The 22,630-nt window shown below is 42.7% G+C and overlaps 1 protein-coding gene across 2 annotated transcripts in view; it reads right to left on the minus strand.

Moving 5' to 3' along the window:
* The window catches only part of DPF3 (double PHD fingers 3), a 163,650-nt gene extending 141,020 nt beyond the window's left edge, over positions 1-22,630 (minus strand). Inside the window, exon 1 of one of the 2 annotated variants that reach the window (XM_064424454.1) lies at positions 22,481-22,630. In XM_064424454.1, coding sequence (XP_064280524.1) covers positions 22,481-22,596 — 116 coding nt within the window. In that variant the 5' untranslated portion in view covers positions 22,597-22,630. The remainder of the gene's footprint in view (positions 1-22,480) is intronic. The other variant, XM_064424456.1, reaches the window with a different exon arrangement.

Genomic DNA, 22,630 nt, shown 5'->3' on the forward strand with positions numbered 1-22,630 from the left:
AGGCCCCACAAGCTATCCTCTCCAGGGAACACTGTGGACAGCTAATTGCTCTCATGTTCTTCATTTGCTAAGGTATGCCCACCCCAGCAGTTCTCAGGGACCAGGACCAGTGGTAGCTGCCAGCTGGAAGTTCTTTGGGTCAGAAGCTGCTCAATTAGTACAAGGAAATCACAGCCTAGTGGGAGCCCCTTACAATACTCATTTCTAGTTAATAGTAATTTTTAAAGGAATTAATTAAAGGAAATGTCTTTAATTTGTACTACAATCGGTCTTTCTGTGTCCTCATTTCCCTTCTGGCCTACAAAACATCTTTTCATACCTTACCATGTCTCTACCATGCTTCCTATTCATTCCCCAATGTCCTTTTGCCAGTCACTTCCCCAAACAGGGCCTTCTCTTATCAGCCCTTCTTCAATAAACCACTTCTGCCTTAGAATCCAGGCAATCGTCTTCTCCAAGTTTTCCTGAGTCACCATTCCTTGTAATCAGCCCTTAGATTTGTTTTCACACCTTCCAAAGGACATGAGAGTTTGCCCCACTATTCTTTATTAGTATACGAGGAGAGCACTGCCATGTGAACTTACATTTTGGAAGAGTCCCTATTGCAATTACAGGGAAACCAAGAGATTAGTGAGGAAAAAACCTGCATACATGCCCCTAACCCATGAGCATATCAGTTTCTTCAAATCAAAAAGTTGCAAACACTTTAAAGGATCGTATGTCTTCTTATCTGCAGTCATGTTCTTTGACTTATTCTCAAAGCAAAGTTGCACACACATGTATGCACACACATTTTCTTTTCAATCCTTCCCTCAGTCCTGACCTCTTGCCCTGCTTCAACAGTGTTAACTCATCACTTCATTTTGTCACAGCTTTGCCTATCTTTCTCCATCTCTTTTTGGCCTTTCCAGGGATTAAAGAAAGAGAATATCCTAATACCTAGAAAAATATCTGTTTTCTCCCACTAAAAATAACTAAATCAGGTGAGGAAAAACTGGGATTGAGCTTGGAAGATTGGCAAGGAGACTGTCACTAGGCCTCTTAAAAAGAAGGGTTAAACTGCAGGAGGGGACTCAAAATTAACCCTTTCACGGTGTTATCAACTGCCTTAAATCTTCTAGATCATGGTTTTTCAGAGACCCAAAAGACAGAGAAAATCTTTAACTAGAAATGGGATTGCACATGGATAAAGGAAAGTGAAACTAAGGCACAATACTCACATAAACTGAAATATTAACACTAAATTAGTGTTTGTGTTTGTATTTTAGCTTAACATATTTTGCTTCATTTTCACGGGCACTTCAGGTGTTCTATACACCCTTCAGTACTTCACTCAAGAAGGCATATCTTCAACGAGAATGTTTGTTTTCTTGGGGGACTGGGTGTGGTGTGTGCTGGGTTTTGGTTGTGGTTGTTTTGGGTCTGTGATTCTGCTTCATAACTGGATGCCTTTGGTCTCTGGGCAGAGAGTGAAGCAGTGCAACATACAGAGACAATCAGAAATCACATTAACAAGGGAAGCCTGAGACAAGACCACCCTCTGAGCACACTCCCTGGCAGCACAGGCGGGGTGGATGCCCTTTGCACAGAGCTACTGTTTGCATAGCATAGAATATCTGTTTGCTAGGCCATGTTTAGGTGCCTCTCTGCACTTAAGCAAAGAGCAAGAGGGCATGGTGGCCTTCATGCAGAATATACACGTGGGCAAGAGGAAACTACATAAAATTGAGAGTAAGACATAATTCAAATAACCTTTTTTTCCAAGTCAAAAAGTAGCTGTAACTGGCACACAAGCAGCTTAGAGTGTAAGTGGAAACAAATTCCAGGGTGTCATGATTTAATCCCAGCTGGCAACTAAGTATCACACAAGCACTCACTCACTCTAAACACAGCCTGCAGTGGGGAATAGAATCAGAATAGGAAAAAAAAAAAAGTAAAACTCATGAGTTCAGATAAGAACAGTTAAATAATTGGCACAATATAAAATATATTAATACCAATACTAATTATTTTACTGCCAGCCTCTCCTCACAATCCACACGTCTTCCTAGCAGCCAGCTGCAGTGGCCCTGTGAACCCATCAGCAAGCAATGGAAGCATGCAATAATATCAAGAAGCAATTGCACATCTTTTGCCTTACATTTGCAATGTAGACTTGCATTCACATTGTCACTGCCCCCGTATCCAGTAGGAGTATTCCACGTGGAAGCACAAAGCAGATACATTAATAGGACCTGCTGATTTCTTCTGCTGTGGTAAGGTTCTCTAAGGAACATCACAGTCCCAGCTATTTCATTTGAAAAGTGTTTAGAAGTTTATTAGGAAGACTTAAAGAGCTTTGCACAAGCACCTGGGTCCTCTGCCCCACTTCCTGACCTGCAGCAGCTTTGAGGCAGAGCGCTGATGCGACCCCAGCACTTGAATCCCGGTAGTGAAGGCCATCAGGTAGGTCTTCTTGGTCGTGCTGCCAAAGTTTGTGTTTCATCTCTAAAGATTTCTCAAAAATGTGGTATCTGAGAGCTCAAATGCTGATACATAAAAGGATCACATCAGAGCTTCCTCCCAACTGTAGAAAGCTGTGTGAACACCTAGCTAGCACACTGAGAAAGATGGGTTTTGTTATGTGTTTTCCCCAGTGTGTACAGTGTCTTGGGATCATTGAAAGATATCTGCTAAGTGCCTAATATGCAATTATTAATCATTCCACTGAATGCCTTTAATTTTGAACAAGAGAATCTCTGTCTTCTCATCAGAATTCAGGCATGCTACTGCACAGCATGAAGAGAGGACAACCACCTTATGTGCAAGTGCCATCAGTTGCCTTTCATTATAAATATTAACTTATAAGAAATGTCTGCAAATGGCCACAGGAGCAGAAAGAGAGCCACATGGAAGACCAAAGGTCACCTATGATTGTGAGTCTGAGACATGACTGGAAAATTCATTCCACAAACAGTGACCTAGTGAGAGCAAAATTTTAAAAAAGCAAAATGAAACTGCAACAGGACAGACAAGACAATAAAAATAATGCTTCCTCTAGTCAGATCAGACCACTGCAGATTTCCCAAGGGTTCACCCTGACAGCTTTGACACACACACCCCAAACAAATGGGTGACTAATAAATATAGGAACAACTAATTAAGATTTTTTTCCTCTAGAATGAATCTGAATATAGGTTTTACTTCATACTCAGTCTAAATGAGAGACCTATGAACAGACATGAGGGACACTAGATTTCTTAAATGTAATGCCCATTTAAAAAATGAGCATCAAAAACTTTGCATTCACTCTCAAGTTTCAGCACTTATTTAGCACTTTATAACCATGTATCTCAAACTTCTCTTTAGGAAGAGACAAAGGATTCTATATATTCTTTCCATAGGGAAACACTACAGCACAGGACTTGTCTGAAAATATACAGAAAGTCAGTGGTGTAGGCAGAAACTAAATGCAAGTCTCTGCATTACCAGTCTGGATCATGCCATTTCCTCTGTACAGAAGCCAAAGTGTATGTTTAATAAACAGGTTGTCTCAGGTTGTTGCAAGACCTGGGTGAACTGGCACACCAACTTCCCCCTAGGGTTGACATGCAGGAGCAAACATTGCAAAGAACAAAATAAAGCTCTGGTTATTCAGCCAGTAATCATAATTCCATCTTGCATTTCTGGGTCTCTTATTTTGAAACTTCTCAAGGCCTTTCTTGCAACACTGCTAAGTACTATGTGACTGCCAGAGACCTTGAAACAAAAATGGCCATATCAGGTCAGACCAAAGGTTCATCTAATGTGGTCTTAAAGTTAGGCCAGTATGGAATCCCTAAGGAGGCACACAAAATATGGATATAGTGATATTCTGCAGGAAATGTACCTGTATCTCATCTCAGCCTCTGGCAAACTGTGATTCAGGTACCAAAAAATCAACAGCCATTGAAGGATCTGCCTTCTGTAATGCTAATGTTTTTTGAGCTCAGGTAAACTTCAATATCCCATATATCCCATTGTAAGGAGTTTCACAGGTTGATTTAACATTTAGCAAAAATGTATCTCCTTTTGTTCTTTTTGAACCAGCCTCTTGATAATCTTGTTTGATGTCCTAACTTTTGACTTCAAGAGGGAGAATGAACATATATCTATCCCCTATTTGCCCCTTCCACTATGCTCCTGATCTCAGGAACCTCTCTCATAGAGAGAGACTCTGAAATCTTTTTACAGACTGGAAAACCCAAACCAATTTAGTAATTCTTCATACAGAAGTCATTCCTTTTGATCCTCCTTTTTTCTTTCTCAGTATATCTTTCAGCTTATTGTATCCTTTTCAACCCAAGGAGACAAAACTGCTCACAGTATTTGAGCATGCTTCAAACCTTGGACTTATACAGAATTACAGAAACATAGAATCATTTAGGATGGAAAAGATCAGTAATATGTCAAATATATTCTCACAGTAATGATGTTTGTTTTGCTTCCTTTGATACTAACTCCTAACATTCAGCCTGCATCTCTTCCTTCCTCTCTCCTCTTCTTTTAATTATTACCTTATTATTATCTTTACCTATTACTGAGCACAAATATCATGTTTTGGTAGATCTATTATAACTCCAAAATTTTTGTCTTCAGTGTCAGTAATTAATTCTGTCCCCATTCCTGTATATATTAATTTGAGATATTTTTCCCTATGTGTCTTAATTCACATTTATCTAAACTGAACATAACCAGTCATTTTAATTACCCAAATAATTCATTTTCATGGGGTTCTTCTTCAACACTTTGCAGCAACCTTGTGTTCTTCCCACATGGAGCATCCTTAGCATTATCAGCTTAGTTTTCCACCTCCTCTTCACATTCTTTCCCAGACCATTTGCATTTATCAGGCAGCACAGGCCCAGTTACTGATCCCACAGAGCCTCCATGGGTGACCTGAGCAGTTGCTCCTAGCCCATGTTTTGAAGGTTTTAACCAAGTGTGCCTCAGAAGGACTTCTCAAGGCAGCTTAGGTTCTTTAAAAGCGCCAAGAGAAGAACATTATCAAAGCCATCAAAGCCATCTGCAAACCAAGCTGAGCGTGCTGGTGGCTGCCAAGTGGGAGTGGCTGCCACTGGAGGAAAGCTCCCAGCTGCATGTGCCATTCCCATTTTCCCTACACTCCCTTCCCTACCTTCTTTTTCCTCCTGGAAAAAGAGAAGGAGGAGCCATCCTCCCCTTGTTCTCCATCTCTGCTCTTCCTACGTCTTTTTCCCCATTACTGGACTAGCACAGGCCTTGACCCCTTATCCTTGGAGAGACAAAATGGAGCTTTTCCTGCACTGCCAGGAAGCCCCAGATTGCCTCAGAGCACAGCCAGCCCCAGGGAGCACCGTGCCACTGGAGTAGGTGATGCCCTACGTGAGCATGCTGATGAGGGATTTTGTAAGAGTCATTGCTATAGAGCTGTGTGACCAACTTAAAGCAGAACTAAATGCTTCACACAAGCACTGTCCCCTACTGTGGAGCCACAGTTTTATTATAGCGTAACTTTCATCACCGTTCAAACAAACAATCTCCTACTAAGCAAATCTAGTCCCAGGACTCCTTAGTGATATCCTGGAACAAATAAGGATTGGGTCCAATATCAGTCACTTAAGTTCACCATCACATTTTATGTTCATATATATGTAAAAGGAAACATTGAGTAAAACTCTGAGCAGGCCTGTCAGGAAACAAAACCACTCCATTTAACCCTTAAGTAAGAGATACTTCTTAGGGACCAACAGCACTTTTAGCTCCTCTCTGATCTCTCTAAGTGTATCCCCCTCTGATGCCCTTCCTAGTGTGAAACACCATTGATTTCCCTCTCTGGGATTAGGTTCTAGTCTGCACTCAAACTGTTACATAAAGCTTCTTTCCCATTTTAAGTTTCACCCATGAGAAACTGTTAAGAAATAAATGAAGGAAAAAAAAACTTCCCAAAATAAAGTGCAGTTTAAATGTAACAGTATGAACAAGGAAGAATTCAAAAGATTTTAAATTAACATTTACTTGTGCCTTCTCTGTCTGAATTCTAACCTCCCATGAAGATGCAGCAGCAGGTCTAGCTGCATGTTAGCCTGTTCCCAGCTAGAAATTACCCAAAGAAGCACCGTGTTACCTGGGGAGGGTTCTTCCCCCTCCCTATTCAGTGGATTGATTTTTTTACTTCCTCATTCCAAAACTAGTTTAATTGTGATCCAGTGGAGACTTCCAGTGCCAGCTGTCCCTTGGTACTAGGTGCCCTTACTTGTAGTGTTCATTTATGAATGCTCTTGGTCTTGTTTTTGTCCTCTTGATATTTTTTTTTAATCCTTCACAGATAGAAAATAATCTGAGGATATATAGTATCCAAAGCACAGAGTAGGTCCAAATCTCACATTAGAAAGATGAAAAATTCTGAACAGTCCCATCCTGAAATGGCTTAGTGAAGCAAAGTGCCTGCAACAACTTCTGTGCAGGAATGTACTGGGAAATTTAAAGGCAGTGGCTGCTCTTTATCATCTCAATGTAGGGAACTACTCAGGATGAGCACAGCTCATCTGACAGAAGCGGTTTTGCAGGTAGCTCAAACTGGAAAATAACCACTAAGGCACACGAGAATCATTTGAAAGCAGAGAGAATTAATTGTACAGTTGGTATTAACATATGGATGAAACATTGCTTTAAAAGTTCAAACAGCAACTGTCAGCTGAACAAAGTTGGCAGAAGAGTAACAAATGAGTTTTGCAATTGTGCTATTTTTACTATGCAATACCAATACTGTATAAAAGAACAAATGTTGTGTATAAGTTCAATGCCAAACCTAAACCATTGCTAACAGTGTTGTTATGATGCAATTAAAATGTCACCATCATTATATGCTGAAAAGGATTTTATCCCCCTCCCCAAGCAAGTGTTTTCATTACTGGAGTTTTACTAGGCATGTTTGTGAGAAAGAAAGGTGAAGGAATAACCCAACTCAAATATTTAAAAACATTTAACTGTTCTGGCTCATTGACAACTGTATGCTCTCCCTGTGATTTTTTAAGAGCTGCTGACGCCTCATGGAAAAAACTTTGAAAAACATATTACTGAAAAACAATTTTGCCAATGTGTCATATTTTCTGTCTTATCCCTTCTCTTGCTTTTCACTGGTAGAAGTGAAAAGAATGAAAACAGAACCTTGATTCTTTAGGTAGACAGAATTTGGATCTGAGCTCTGCCAAAGCATGTGGGTGTTTGGATACTCTCCATTAAAGACATTTAACTTCAGATCCAGGTTCAATCTTCAAAGCTCACAAGAAGTGCTGAGATCCAGGACTTTGCTCTGGCCCACCCCTGTTACTAAGAAGCTATCTGCTGTCTGTCCTGTCTGTTAAGCTATAGACTTCTGCTAAGGATCCCATAGGTGGCTACTGCTGTCAACATTTGCTGCCAAATTATAAGCATCAGCCACTACTGAATATCTGAGATGGACAGAGAGTCTGAAAAATTAAGCAGGGGGAGGAGGGCGGGTGGAATAAAAGGAATTTTCTCTGGTGGTACTGTTGTCTTGAAATAACATAGACTTGGTTTGTGTCTCACACTGGCATAACTTTTGGACTTCAGTGAAATCACACTGACTGAGTACAAACAAAAACCACAGTCTGTATGAAGCTGAAGGGGTTTTTTTCACATTCAGTGTGTTGAAACAACACATTCCAGTCCAGCCATAGAAGCTCCTGCTGCCTTGTAAGCACAGAAAACAGAGATTCACCCCAAATCTCCCACTCTGCAAATTACTGTGAGTAAAAGAAGAGCAAGCCAAACTTTCTCAGCTCAAAAAGGTGCCAAACTGGACATAATTCCAAAATAGAATTAAATTTCAGTAAGGCCTTGGCTCTTTTCCTGATTTAGCTATGCAGGGCAAAACAATGGAAATGCTGGGTAGATACCTTCCTTGGGAATATGGAAGAGGGCATACTTTTCATGTGTCCTTGCCCCTCTTTTTATCAAAACACTTCTTACTTTCACTGACATTTACCCCAAGGACACTGAAGCAAAGAGAGAAAAACTAGCATGCACACCACCTGCCTGCTCCAAGAAAAGGTTTTCATTAGTGGATTTACTAACTGGGATGTCTGAGGATGGCTGACAGAACTGTAAGTGCCCAGGGTTCTGTTTTATTGTTGCCAAGTCATGAGACAGAACCCACAAACCTAGGAGAGGACTGCAAAACTAGAATTTTGTGAGGGGCAAGCTGACACCTACCATATGCATTGGGAAAAAGAAGAAAACAACAACAGTACATGAAGCAACCTCCAGATTCCTGAAGTGCCATCCTCTTACATTGTGTAGTATCACGGTATTGGACAACTTGTCACACAGGCTTTAAAGGGCTACTTGATATAGAGAGAGATGAATTTGTTCACAGCACTCCACTCTGAAGAACCAGTGACTAGCAGCAAATTGATAGATGAAATAGAAAAAAATTATCAACTCTACTTGAAGTTCTCCACTGCCTTGCACTTCATATGGTCATTTACATCTGGGCGAAGTGTAACCTTCCAAACCAGAGAAGCAGTAATTTAAACACACTTCCACTGCATTAGGCAGAAGACTGAAGAATCAGGCCCTCTCTTACAAGCAAAATGTCCCTGACAATGAATGATGAGTAAAATACAGGCTGTGTAATTCCACTTGTTTTGGAAAGCAGTCAATTTAGAAAGGTTACCATAAGACAGCAGTAAAAATCTGCCCCTGAACTCCCAACATTTCAAGCCATAGCCTTGTCAATAGTACACAGGGTGCAAAAGATTATGGCCAGCTCAGGCCATTAGTTTCCTTTCTGGGCAGGAATCCCAGCATAACAGATACTTATGCATATTCTGTCCTCATTTTATCTAATTACAAATATCTCTCTAGGGATGGGGAGGGGAGAAGAGGTTTGATCACACCATTTTAGGTCACTTATGCAAGGTCTTGCTGGGATATGCATTGATCCAAAGACTGTTATATTTTAAAAGTTCCCAGAGTCCTGTAGTAATAAAAAAATGATATATGTATCATTTTTTCCTATTTCTATGAGTTTGTGTAACTGACCAGTAGAAAAGGCTTGAATCATGTACTGCTATAAATCAATAAGGGGCATATGGAAATGTTTAAAATGCAAGGACATTAACTAACGAACAATACCATGTTTTTCTAAACACCATCTGTAAATACATTCTTTCTTTCCTATATCATACCTAATATATATATATTTATATGTTTACTACACACAGTTTTCTCTGAATAATACCAATAACACTGGAGAAAAATGGAATAAAGTGATTTTAAAAAATCAACTTTGTGTTGCTCTTTTGGATTTCTGCTTAATGGTTGCAACTCTGGTCAAAGATGCAACATTGTTTCACACTGATGAAATCTTAAAAGTCACATTGAGGCAACATCAAATTAAGTAAAACAACAGAATCACCCTTCCTTTCCTTATATTCACACGGCCTAAGTCTTCTGCAGTCCAAGAAGAGGTACAAAATTGAACAGTACTCATCACCATCACAAAGTTCCTCAAACCTGTTCCTTAAGCATGGGAGCAGCAGAATACTGCAGAACATTGGGAATTTCTTTTAGAGAAAAATGCAAGAATTGTTTGAAACTCATATGGAAAGACTGGAGAAGTTATTGGCTGAATAATTGCCTTGGAAAAGGACATCAGAATTAAACAGACACCCTTCAGGAGCAGAAAACAGTAGTAAAAGAATTTTTAAAATGCATCTTAAAGGTCAGGATGTATAGGGAGAATTGCCAAAGTCAAGAGTTATAACTTGCAAAAGCTACTAAAAACAGCAACATTCTTCAGGCATCAAAATAAAACTATCAAAGAAAGTTCAGCTGGTTTGCAGTTAGAATGGGACGTAGATTAAATACAATATAGGTACAAGCATAGAACTAAAGGAATGCTGTGCTTCACAGGAATGACTGCAGTGGAAGCCACAATGACATTTGTGCAGTCATGGCATAAATTCTGAATCATCTCTGCCCAAGAACTGTGACATGAAACCATACATCTACTAGCAAGTTCCTTAAACAGATACTGCACATCATGGTTGCTACTATATTACCAGAGTATAACAAGCAAAATTAGATACTCATTGTTAAGTGTTATAGAACACGGGCCTTGGGAATTATTTCAGTAAGGCTAACTGAACTAGAGTTTATTAACACACAGTTTTTTAAGTGCAAAACGATCAAGAACACTCTTGAATAAGGAAATGACAAAGATGCAAAATTGATACCTTGTGACAGAGTAACTTGACATCTTGCTTCCATAAGATACTTCTTAGCTATTTGGACCTAGAGAATGTTTCATACAGTAGCATATGAGAAATTACTGAAAATGGAGAAGATCAGAATTATTAAAAGAATGGTGAGAAGACTGAAAAACTACTGAAAGAGGGTTGAACACAGAGGCAGTGCTGATGAAAAGTTACTTCTGGAGTTCTGGGAGCTGAAATCAGTATTTCCATTAATGGCCTTGGCACAAAAAGTGTGTGTGTTGAGAAAAGCTAGCCACTTACATAAGCTGAAGGGACACCAAGGAAATTAAAAGCATCAGACAAGAAGAATTGGATGGAGTGAATTCAGTATAAATTTCACTTAATAACTTGCAGATCATCATCTCAACGACAGCTGAAAGAACAGAAGAAGAAACATAACAGTATTAGTCTACCACAAGATAACTATGAACCAGCAGCACTATACAACCACAAACAAATGCAAAAGCAAGGTTTTCACAGAAGAGGTTAAAAAAGAAAGTTATTGTAGAGGGTAAAACCATGTGGAACAAAGTACAACTCTGACTACTCACACTCAAGAAAGCTGAATGCGAGTAATCCAAGCTGGAGTAGAGACAACAAAGCCAATAAATACTTTGGTGACTAAAGGAAAGGAAAAGATAGCACAGACAGTCTAGTATATCAAAACAAAGACTGACAGGGCTTATAACAGTGTTGCACAAATGTACAGGTCATAGTGGAGAGGAAGACATGGAGGGGGCAATAGTATTTAAACTAACAACTCCATGCTGGCACCAGAACAAATGGGAATAAACTGGTCACAAGTAGGGCTAGGCTAGGGATTAAAATGCTATTTCCAGCCACCAGAGCAGTGGGTTCTGGAACCCTCCCAAGAGGAGTAATGGGAACAAACAGTCCAAGTGGGGATTTAAGACAAGGACTTTTCAGTTTATGAAAGAGATTATCTGACATGGTACCAGAGAACTGGACATAAGACCCAGAAACCCTTTCTTTAAACCTACATTTCCATTAACTGAGCCACTGTGGCTAATTTGGTCTTTGTCATCTTGTCTGAAAGTGCCCACACAGGACCCAATTAGTGGCAACTAGGATGGCAGCCTTTATGATATAGGTACCTATGAAAACAGAACCAGGCTCACCCATATGCTCAAGACACAAAGCATGACTCTTGCTTTAATAGGCACTCTAGCCCAGCCTTATCATAGCACAACATGCAAGGAAATCATGTTCAAGGCACTCATGGCCCCTTAGATGCTTTTCCAAGGGACCACTAGTGCCGGCATCCAAACCGTTCTTCCAGAGCTGGGTGCAGAACTCCCTTCAAAGGCAGCCTACATCAAACCCAGGGCTGAGCATCTCCCAGACACTCCAGCCTCTGAGAACTCGCTGCTCTTTCATTAAATCCTGTTAGCCAAGTACTCAGAGGAGAACTCTGCACTGCAGGTGCTGCCTGGAACAGCCACACAAGAACTACTGGCCAGCTTAACAAGGCCTTTTGGACAAGCAAAATTGAAACCCAAGGGAGGCAAAATGACAAGAGGCAAAAGAAATATCCAGGCTTAGCAGAATCTCCTCATACTAAGACTGAAATTTTCATGCAGCTTTGGGCCCTGTTGTAAAAAGCAGCACTTATAAAGACAAAAGCAATAGGTCAAACTCCTACAGCTCTGAAAATAGATGCATTGGAGGGAAAAAAACTGACAGGTCCTGATTGATAACCATGCTTGAGGGAAGATGCTCAAGGAAAACTGCTGCAGCAAAGGCTGCAGGGAGTTACTTCTTCAAAACCCTCCTGCAGCAGAAAAGGCACATGTGGCTGCTAGAGCAGGAGATGGACATGGTTAATTGACTGGGAAAGTTTGGCAGAGATGAAATTAATGCAAAGAGCTCAGAGCCCAGGCGTGCAATTCTGTTACCAAGGGAAGGAATTCGGCTGGAATTGCAATCCATTTTCAGGTCAGAGCCTTTCCCAAAGGCAGAGTGCTCACCCCTCATCCATTCCTCTTCTTCTGTTCTGAGGGGTGCATGGAGGAGAAGAAAGCTGAAAACAGCAGTCTGGGAAATACATTGTCCTTTGAGGGCCAGCCAGGTTTCAACTTTGCATGGTGAGTGTGTTTTGCAGTGAGGAATTCAGAAGATGTGTCAGGAGACAGCCTCTTCTAACCCTAGAACTTTGTGGATAAGTTAGTTGTGGAAACAAAACAAGAAAGTTAATAATAGGGGAGAAGGGAATTTACTTTCAGATCTCAGCAGAATGAGTACCTGAACCAGATATGTTTGCAATCTGGTCAGATGAGAATGCCAGGAGTTAGTTACTGTGGAATCACAGCAACAACACATAAAAATATAAATTCAAACAACTATTTTTTTTCAAGTAAAGCTGACTGCAGGAGAAGATAGGAAAGACACAAACACAAACCACAGACCAGATGACACAGATGATCTTACGCAGTGATGTGCTGCCAACATTTGGATAAGTAGCACCCATGACTGGTGTCTCTTTTTCCTCAGTAACGAAGGACTAGATCTGGGAACTTCTTAATTTCCTCTGCCATTTTAACAAAGGGGCTTTAAATACACTTTAAATACACATATTTACAAGCAGCCATGTAAAACTTCTCACACCGATGACTTTGAAATCATACTGAACAGACTGGTGCACAGCATTTATGTTTTGAAATGCAAAAGTAGTTGCAACTTGGTTCATTTATATGGTAAAGTTTTTGCATCCCAAAAATGTCTTTATCAAATCTGGTCATAAATCACTGCCATTAAGGATGGTATAACAATAATTTTTGGTGAACTTCTTCCATCAGAACCTGTCAGGAAGTCTTAACTCACTTTTCCACTCCTCAGTTTGGTCATGAAAGTGCTAACAAGGAAGGATTCCCACTCACCTTCAAAACATCACTCTTATGCTCAACAACAAAAGCAAAGCAACGCTGAGTCAATGGTTGATGGTGTGATTAGTGTGACCATCACCAAGTCAGACAGTGCATGACATTTTTCCCATAGAAAAATGGAGGAAATTACACTACAAAAGGGACTATGATGTTTAATTAAAGCATGATTATAAAGCATTTTTCTGGCACAAAAGTGACACATACTTTACATTGCAAATAACATACTTTTTCTAATTATTTCATACTGGAATCTCCTGAAATCCTCATTGTAGGATATGCAAAGAGGAAATTCCATGTGGGAGAAATTTTATATAGCTGCTCTCTGCTCAGTTTAAAGAAACTTCACTTGGTAGAGCTACTCACAGAAGGCCAAGCTAGACTTTTGCAGGTAAAGAGAGACTCTCCTTTAGACCTGTGTTTGTACATAAGACATTAACTACATTTTAGCAACATTCCAGCTAGCAGGCTGAGAGGAGAAGTCACTAGAGTTAAACCTAACTGTGACAATGAGTTCATGACTCGCCTACGTCATAAAACAAGTCAGAGGGCAGATTTAATTTAGTAGGCATTCATCTGCCATGCTGCAACCACAAAACAAAGCTGGCTCTCCCTGTGCATAGAGGTAAGTCACTGAAATGAGTCTTGCTCCAAGACAGCCCCAAAATGCATCATCTCATAATCCCCATCCGCCTCCAAAACACTCAGGTAGATCATAGAGAGTCCATCCTTGCAGTCCAGAAGCCATTAAAGCCTCTCTTCCTCATCCTGTATGAGGGACCTGAAACAAACCTTTCATTTTGGGAAATGACTCAGGAAGAGCATGTGAGGAAGCAGAGCAGCAAACAACACATAAGGCGGATATAAATCCAGATAAAGTATTATAATCATTAAAGGGTTGCTGCTCCCTGAAGGTTGGCAAAACGAAGAGAGTTAATTAAAAGCAATCTCCACACAGTGCTGAGCCAGCCTGCCCTGATAAATCAGCAGCCAGGACTGTGCTCATAGAGGTCAATGGGGGAAAGAGGTTGGGAGGCGGGGGAAAGCAAGGAGAAGATAAAACATTTAGCTGAGACTACTGATAAAAACAAATCAGGTCTGGTGACAGAAAATGGAGAAAACTTTTCAAAGTATTTCCCCCACCAACACTATTTTGTTAGATTTCGACCTCAGAAATGCCTGTTTGCCACCAACATAACACCAGTAACCTGAGTTCCCATTCATTTGCATCAGCACAGGAGGAGAGAGAAGCAAGAAGCCTTTGGGGCCCCGTCCTGCCTGTGGAGGTATTAACATCACTTTCATCCACATGCCATTAGATCACTGAAGGGTAACATCACCAGCATTAACAGAAACATCGTTTTTGGAGAAGCACATCCTAAAAATTAAAGGATCAGTCAGATATGATGAAGCAGTAGGAGTTCCCATCATCAACCCTCACCTATCACATCTCACATGCCTCTTAATTTGTACTACCCCAGTTATAAAAGGTTCTAATCTCTGAAATAAAATTGTGATCATTATTTAATCCACATTTCACATCAATAGGTATATGTTAATGAACTAAAAACTTTGAGGATAAACAATCCCTAGAAAACACAAAAGCCTACAGTCTTCAAAGCAGCTTTTAATAGTTCAGAAAAAAAAGGCATAAGCAATCAGGGTAAGCTTGTAGATACAAGTGGGTTCATGATATGATTTCTGATATTGGACACTGGGTAGTGATTTTTCTGAACACTCAGGAGAGCAGCCTCACACACAATGCCCACTAAAAGAGTTTAGCAGTAAAACAACTTTATGAGCCACTGTTTCCATTATTCCTTATTCAAACTGCACAGGTTTTAAAGTAATCATAAAAATAAAATGTATTTGTCCCCGTCATTGACTAAACACAGTCTTTCAGGAAACAATATTGAGACGAAATACTTAAGCAGTCACAAATCCACAGATTACTTTCTTCAAAACTGTTCTTGAAATGGAAGTGGAATGAAAATATAGACATGACTTTTCTCTTGAAGAAATAATACTAACTTTGTGTCTCCACAATAAGTTTCTTTTTCACAGCGTTCACTGGATAGTGAATTATCTGGGCTATAACTCCAGCCATTATGATTGTTCTTCCAACTTCTTGAGTAGTCACATGAGGTTGTAGATCCACAGGAATACTAGGAAACTCCAAAGTTCCTAGAAGCAGACCAAAAACTTCACAGCTCTGTGACACAAAACACTGAACTGGTACTCACTTACTCTTCCAAAACATGAAAAGAACCCAAAACGTTTTCAAGAGGGAATTTTGTTCCAACAGCCATAATCTATCTTCCTGTGGCTCTCATGAAGCCAGCTCCAAGCATAAAAGCAGCATAAGCACTGTACTTTGCATTTTGGCAGAAGTGGCATGCCCACATCTGATCAGATCAAATCAGCCCTGCCAGATGATGCAGTAGGGCAGGCTGAAATTAACCAACTCAGGGCATGGCCTTATTTCACTGCTCTGCACCTGATTTTCTTTGCACTGTCCAACCTATCTAGATTTTTGAGAACTAACAGGCAGGAAGCATTAAACCATGTGTTGGTAGAAAAGTTAGCAATGTGTATTAACAAAGGCTTTGTATATTGTACCACAAGCAGGAATCTGAGCAAAAACAAGGGAGAGAAACTATAAGTTTCATAGAGTTCCTTTCTTTTGCATACGAAAATTTCATATATGTTACAGTTGGAATTTTAAGAACTCACAGTTTTGTATGAATGGAGAGATCATCCTCTTGTTGGATCAGTTTTGTCACAACAGACTGTGACATTAGATATCACTTCTAGCCTTTCTCACCAGAAGAACACTGATGTAGTCAGTGTCCCCATCAACACCTGAGCAGGAGACTCTCTCCCAGCTACAGCTCAGCAGAATATGAAATTAATGCATCAGGATTTGGCAAGAACACGCTGCTGATCACAGCCACCTAGTGCACACTCATCAGTGCCCGTCCCTCCCCTGCTCTTGCTGCTCCACTGGTTCCCTGTGCAGCCTCCCCTCAGACAAGGCTGGAGTGCCAGTAAAACCTTCCATGCGGCTGCAATCGTAGCTCTGACCGCACCCAGCTCAGGCAGCTAACCTGAAAACTGAGACACGTGCTGACATACTCCTGCTATTCCCACACTGGAGAGGATGCTGCTGTGAGAAGGGTACCTGCCAGCAGCCATTGAGACACTGCATTATTCTTTTCTGAGACATCTGCTGGAATCTGTGGTCAAAATATGCTCTGCTGGGAAATAAACCATATATAACATTTTTTTTTAAAGTATCATGCTTCGAATAATTTAGGCCATTAAAGATAAATAAGGATTTTAAATTTTTGGTGTTCAAGCATTCACTTATGATATTTGTGTTACATGTCACTCAATTTGGACAGTAAAAACACACTGTGCAGTTCTTTCTTTTGAAATAAGAAAGAAAACCACTTTCTGCTTCTCAGGCACTCATCCAGTGTATATGGGTTTGTTCCACAAACTATAGAGAAATTTAAAAAAAATAAGCACTTCCATCTGAAAATTTTTGGTTTTGAAAAAGAAAAGTATTCTTAAAGTATGATTCCTTTTAGATTGTGTGGATGAGATAACTTTCCCTTTAAGAAACAAACCAGTGCAAAAACTGAGACCTGCACTAAGGAAGTGATTAACACTCCTCAGTCTCTGCATCCTGGGCAAAATTGCCAGGCAAAGCCAGAAGAGCAGCACAGTCCTAATGAAGCCCTGAGAACAGGCCTCAAGCAACACTGCCTTGGTGCTGCCTGTCTGCACATGGGAGTATGTCACCCCAGACAGGGAAACCTCAGATCAGAGGTTGGTCTCTCCAAGGGAAAAAAACATCAACTCCCGGAACAGATTCATTCCACTCCTACAAGTCCTCAGGGATAAACAGTACAGGAATGGTTCTTGCTCAAGGCAACATCACATACAGACAACACACTGATGAGCCTAGAATAAATACCAAGATTGTAAAATTGATCTAGTAAGCAAAGAAATTCAGCTCTGACATGAAAGACAAACCAGAGTGAGAAAATTCCAGATTCGGCAAATTACAATGCTGAAAGAAGGTTTATTCACAGCCAGTGGGGGCTTTGGAATGCCTCATTTCAGGACAGAAGAGGTACAGCCAACTGTCATAAGCTGTAGAAGACAGACATACAAGATGGACAAAGTCTGCTCTTGAGAGCAACCTTCAAATATCATGCTTCCAGTTTTAGGAAAGCAGAGGAGGAAATCAATTTGCATTAGGCTCCACAAAGGATGAGCCACACGACCTTCCCCATGACTCAGGCTGACACAGATCCCCACTTTGTTCTGCGTACCTGACTTCTGCCTAAAGTATTCCCGCTCGGACACTGCGAATCCTACCTAATGGGTGTCATGCATCCAGCCCATTGGACAAGTGCTTACCTTGAAATTATAACACCCTCCAAAACATCATACCTTTAGGCCTCTGTAGCACAACCCAGATGGTTCAATATTGCTTTCACACACCAGAAATAATATGTTTTAAAAACTTTTTCTTTAGTGGCAATTTTGAGATACAACCTCCATCCGTCCACACATCTAGACAGACTGTGAAAGACTGAAAGACCAACAAAACAAAATTACAAAAGCACTGCAACAACTAATCATGCATAAGTGACTGGTGGAATCAGACATAACACTGTAACAAGCAACATGCCATTTATCAGAGCCTCTCATTTTCAAAACCAGTGTATCCTCAGGTCTTCTTAACTTTCCTTTTCTGCCTTCCAATTACTTTGGGTTTATGCTTATATTTCCTCATGTAAACACAGTAACATTCATCCCATTTTCTCTGAAAGCTGCTGCTGAGATATTAGAAAATACAGTTTTCATGTGGACAACAGTTTTTCATTTGAAGTGTGTCGCATTAGGGCTCATTTATGTTTTTAAGTAACATCAGAGCCACACTGGAATTGCTGTGCAGATTTTGGTACATGGTTTAATGTGCCCAACAAACCCTGTTCTGTCAAGCAAAAGAAAATTCCCTTTTGCAAGGCCACATTAAAATCACCTCCACATCACTTGTAAACACTGAACTGGCAACCTGTCTGTCTATTTTATTGCTTCCACCTGCTGAAAACAGCACTGCGCATTACACTTTCACTTTAATATTAAAAATCAGCAACCAGGTCCTTATGCAACAATGTCCATTACAAAAAAAAATCAGTCTTCATCAGCACTTAATCAGGACATAGGGCTGTTTCAGGGATGTGTAATGGGATACAGGACCTTCCAGTTAAGAGTCCCCAGCCTGAGTTCAAGCCACAGTAATCACTAATTAAATACTCTTGCCATACAAGACCCCAAGACCAACACTGGTCTCTTGCCAATGTGAAACAGGGACACGAACACAGACCACTTCTTCACAGGTGTCTCATGACATGAATTCATCATCACAAGGAAGGTCATTTGCAGCCCAAAGGTCAGAGTTGGCTGTCAAGGCAATTTTATCTGAGAAGGTACAGCAATTGAAAACCCAACTGCTGCTGTTTGCAGTGGGAAAGCAGAGAGAGAAGAGGCCTGGTAGATCAGCTCTGTGGTGTAGATCTAGCACTGTGCACACAAATCTGTGATCTGCTCCCCAAATACCTGGCAGAGAATAAGTGATCCCAAGTAAGTCAAACTTCTCCAACAATGCAGTCGGCATAGAAGTGAGCTAGCCTAGCAGCTGAGCCTGAGGTAGCTTCTTTTGTCCCAGAGGCTGCCCTGAGCTAAAGGGAGAGCACTGGCACTGCTCAAATCCTGGGAGGCAACAGCCCTCTGGTGAGTGTCCAGGCTGAGCACTGTATGGCATGGGGGAACCTCACATGCTGAAATGGCAACAACCTAACCTATGTTCCACTTACTGTGCTTAATTGACAACCTGAAATAAAAGTCATTCGTGGGAGTAAAGACAGAGAAGGGGTGGGAGGAACCAGCTCTGCTTCTAGACAAGACTGTGTAAATTACAAGGTCTTAATTACATTAAGTGCATTATGGTACCATATGCACATTACTAATAAGGCAGAGATGGAGGAAATGGGACTAAATGCTAAAGCTGGAAGTTGAATGCCCACATTCTAGACTTCATCTTTTAGAGAGATTCTGAGCCATTTTGTCCTAGTTTAGCCATCTATAAAACAAAGGCAATAATCCTTTCTTCACAGGGGCGTTGAGAGGTTTAATTAATTAATGTTTACAAAGTCCACTGAGATTTTTGACTGACATTTGAAGCAATTCAGAATACTTTCTAAATGCACTTGTTTCTTCTACTGCACCACTCAAATGTCTTCATATTAAAATATCCAAAGGAGAAGAAGACGGAAACAAAAAATGTGGAGATATACACACAAACTAGTGGGGGAAAAACCCATCAACAACAACTTCAGCACTTCGAATCCACTTTCGTCCCATCAAAGCTGTCAGAATACTGCCATTTCTACAGATGAAGAAGCATGTGCTTGCCCAAACACCTGCTACCTTTACCTTGCAGATCCCTTAAACTTAGATCTCAGATATTTTTGTCTGTAGCACCGTGTTGGTAAACAAGCTAATAAATGGCAGAAATAACAGACAGTCATGTCAGGTTGACTGGTTCACCAGAGGAAGTGAAGGGGAGAAGAGCAAAGGAAAGAAAGCACCAAAAGAGAACCAGAAAGTGACAGAGAAAGAGGCAAGTTGAGTAGGGAGAAACCAATCATTAATAAAGGACTCCACACACTGAGCTGTTCTATGACATGCATTCCCACAGATGCTCAGGTACTGGAATACATTATTCAGAGACACTAGTCTAACATGAACAAGGCCACATGTGTGTCCAAGTGCCAGAGACAAACTGAATATTGGACACTCTTAAACGGACAAGCACATACAAGGAGCTGCTTGATACCTGAGCCCCGATTTCTCAGTCCCTACATTGTCCCCCATTTCGGAGCAAAACCTTTGTGTGGCCGGTTTCTGTAGGGGGCGTTTGTGGGTTCTGAGATACAATCAAAACGCAGACAGAGGAAATGCAAATGTCATTCAGCTCCCGTTCATTGTCAGGAAGGACACATGAGGATAAAACACTGTGCACTGCATCCCTCCCCTATTATGTGTCCTACTGCTTTTGTCCTAATTTATCCCATGCATAATTTATTTACATGTGTATTGTTTCCCGATCAGCAACTTTAAAGAATAAGTGAAAATTATAAAATGTTTTATTAAACAAGTTGTCAACAAAATTACAGATGGTGTCAGACAGCCAGTACCAATTCTGCTTCCTCCACATAGCCTTAGTACTTTAAAAAGCACACAGAGAAAAGCGAAACCAGCACTTGATGTCTATTGTTTCCTCCTCTCACACCCCCCAGGGGCGAGGGGAGGAGAAGGGAGCTAATTATAAATGGCCTCATCCTGTCCTTCCCGACTTTAGCAGCAGCGGGATCGGGCCCCGATTCATTTCGGCACGAGCAGCCCTTCGGCAGGATCCGCCGCGGCTGCCGGGAGCCCCACGGTGCCACGAAGTGCGAGGCGAGGCGGCAAGGTCCCGTCCGCCGGCGGGGCGGGGGCCGTGGCCGCTCCTGGGAGCTCCCCGCCTCGCCCCCGCCGTCCCCAGAGGGCACCGAGCCCGGGCTGCTCCGCTGCCGGCAGCGGCCGCGAACGGCGGTGCTCCGTGCCCAGGTGCACAGCCCGGCGGTCCCGCCCGGCGGCCGGCAGGAGCACGGGGAGAAATCGCTGTCGCCTGCACAAGCGTCAAACCTGCTGTGGAACGGGGGGGAACGCTGCCTCTGCCGCGCGGTTTTCAGAGCGCGTTCAGTCCCTCGCCACCCACCCATGAGGACACTCGGACTTCTTTGATTAACCCCCTGCAACCGCGCTCCCCTCTCCCCGCGGATTTTCATATCCGAGAGGGCGAGTAAATGAAAGCAAAGGTTTTTCTGCCAGGACGGAGCAGGAGAGCTGATAAACATGTCAGCACCCCTTCCCAGCTCGAGGCTTTCCTTTCGCTCCGGATCGCATGAGACAGCGTCAGAAATCCCTGGAAAAACATTCAAGTGTTTTTCCAACTCCAGCCGGAGAGACTCGAATCGGGGAAAAAAATAGAAAAAGAAAAAACCTCGCAGCCCTAATTTCATCTCACAAAACTCAAAGGTATAAAAACACCCACTCAGCGCAGCCAGAAAGTGCAAGCGAAGCGTCACCGCCAGGTACTCCGCTTCCCTGCTTTACTAGCAAGAGCGCTGCCCCCGTTAGCAGGGAAGTCGTTTGAAAAAGGTTAAGATAGCTCCGCTCCCCACATACGGTGCCAAATCCCACTCTCCCTAATGCCTTCGGGGATTAGCGGCGTGCGCTGCAGACCACAAGGAAAATAAAGGACGCGATCCAGAAGACTACAACCGGCTCCCGCGGTGCCCCTCAGAAATCAGCCTTATTTCCAGATCGGGAACCCCGGAATACCTCCGCAGCAGAAGTACCTGCCCCCTCCCTCTCTCGAGCTGGGGTCAGACCCCGTCCGCACAGCCCTCGGCGGCTTGTGCCCGCTCTCAAGATGGAAACACAATCAACTCTCTTTGCCACTTTGAAAAGCGAAAGCCTGTCATATGCAAAACAGATCTCCGGACTTCCTGCCCAAAATCAGCGACCGGCAGTCCCGAGTCATTCATTTCACCCAAGTCGGCTTCCCTGCCTCTCCTCCTCGCTCCCTCTCCTGCACGAGCGCCGAGGCGCACCGGCAGAGCCCCCGCCGCCCCGCTTTCCGACCGCCCAGCCGAGAAGCGAGGGGGGTTGCTTCGTCAAGACATCCCAACTCCCCAAAGATTTGCGGAGGCAACTCCGAGCCGCGGTGGGAGCGCGGCGGCACCGCGCACCGAGCGCCCCCGCGGGCCGGTCCGTGCCCGGCCGAGCGCGGCGGCGGGGCCAGCCCGCCGGGGCAGCGGGGGCAGGACGCTGTCAAGTGCGCGCAGCCCCGCGGGACGCGGCCGCCGCCGACCCCGCGCGGAGCCCCGGGAGCGCCGGGCGGGCTCCCCGCCGCCGCCCCCGGCCCGCCGCCCCCCGCCCCGCGCCCGGGCGCCAATTAACCCAACAATTTTTTCCTCGTTAATTTCGGCGCGAGCCGCGGGGATGTGTTGCACAAAAAACGAGCGAGTCGCTGGGGCAGAAAGGAGGGCGGGAGGAGGGACCCGCCGAGAGGCTGCCGGCACCCGGCTCCGGCTGGCAGCCGGCGCCGGAAAGGCGCCTTTTTTCATATTTAAACCACGCGGAATATGTACATTTTTGATTCCTACTTACGCTTTCAGGGGGTTGTGAATGACAGTCGCCATTTTGCTACAATGTAACAGAATATTGTGTCTCGGAGTTCTAAAGGTTCGCTCAGGGGAAGCGGCCAGCCAATGGCGGCGCGGCATACCGGCGCGCCGGCCAATGGCGCGGCGGGGGCGG

Source organism: Passer domesticus, chromosome 6, assembly GCF_036417665.1.
Source record: "Passer domesticus isolate bPasDom1 chromosome 6, bPasDom1.hap1, whole genome shotgun sequence".
Classification (NCBI taxonomy): Eukaryota; Metazoa; Chordata; class Aves; order Passeriformes; family Passeridae; genus Passer; species Passer domesticus.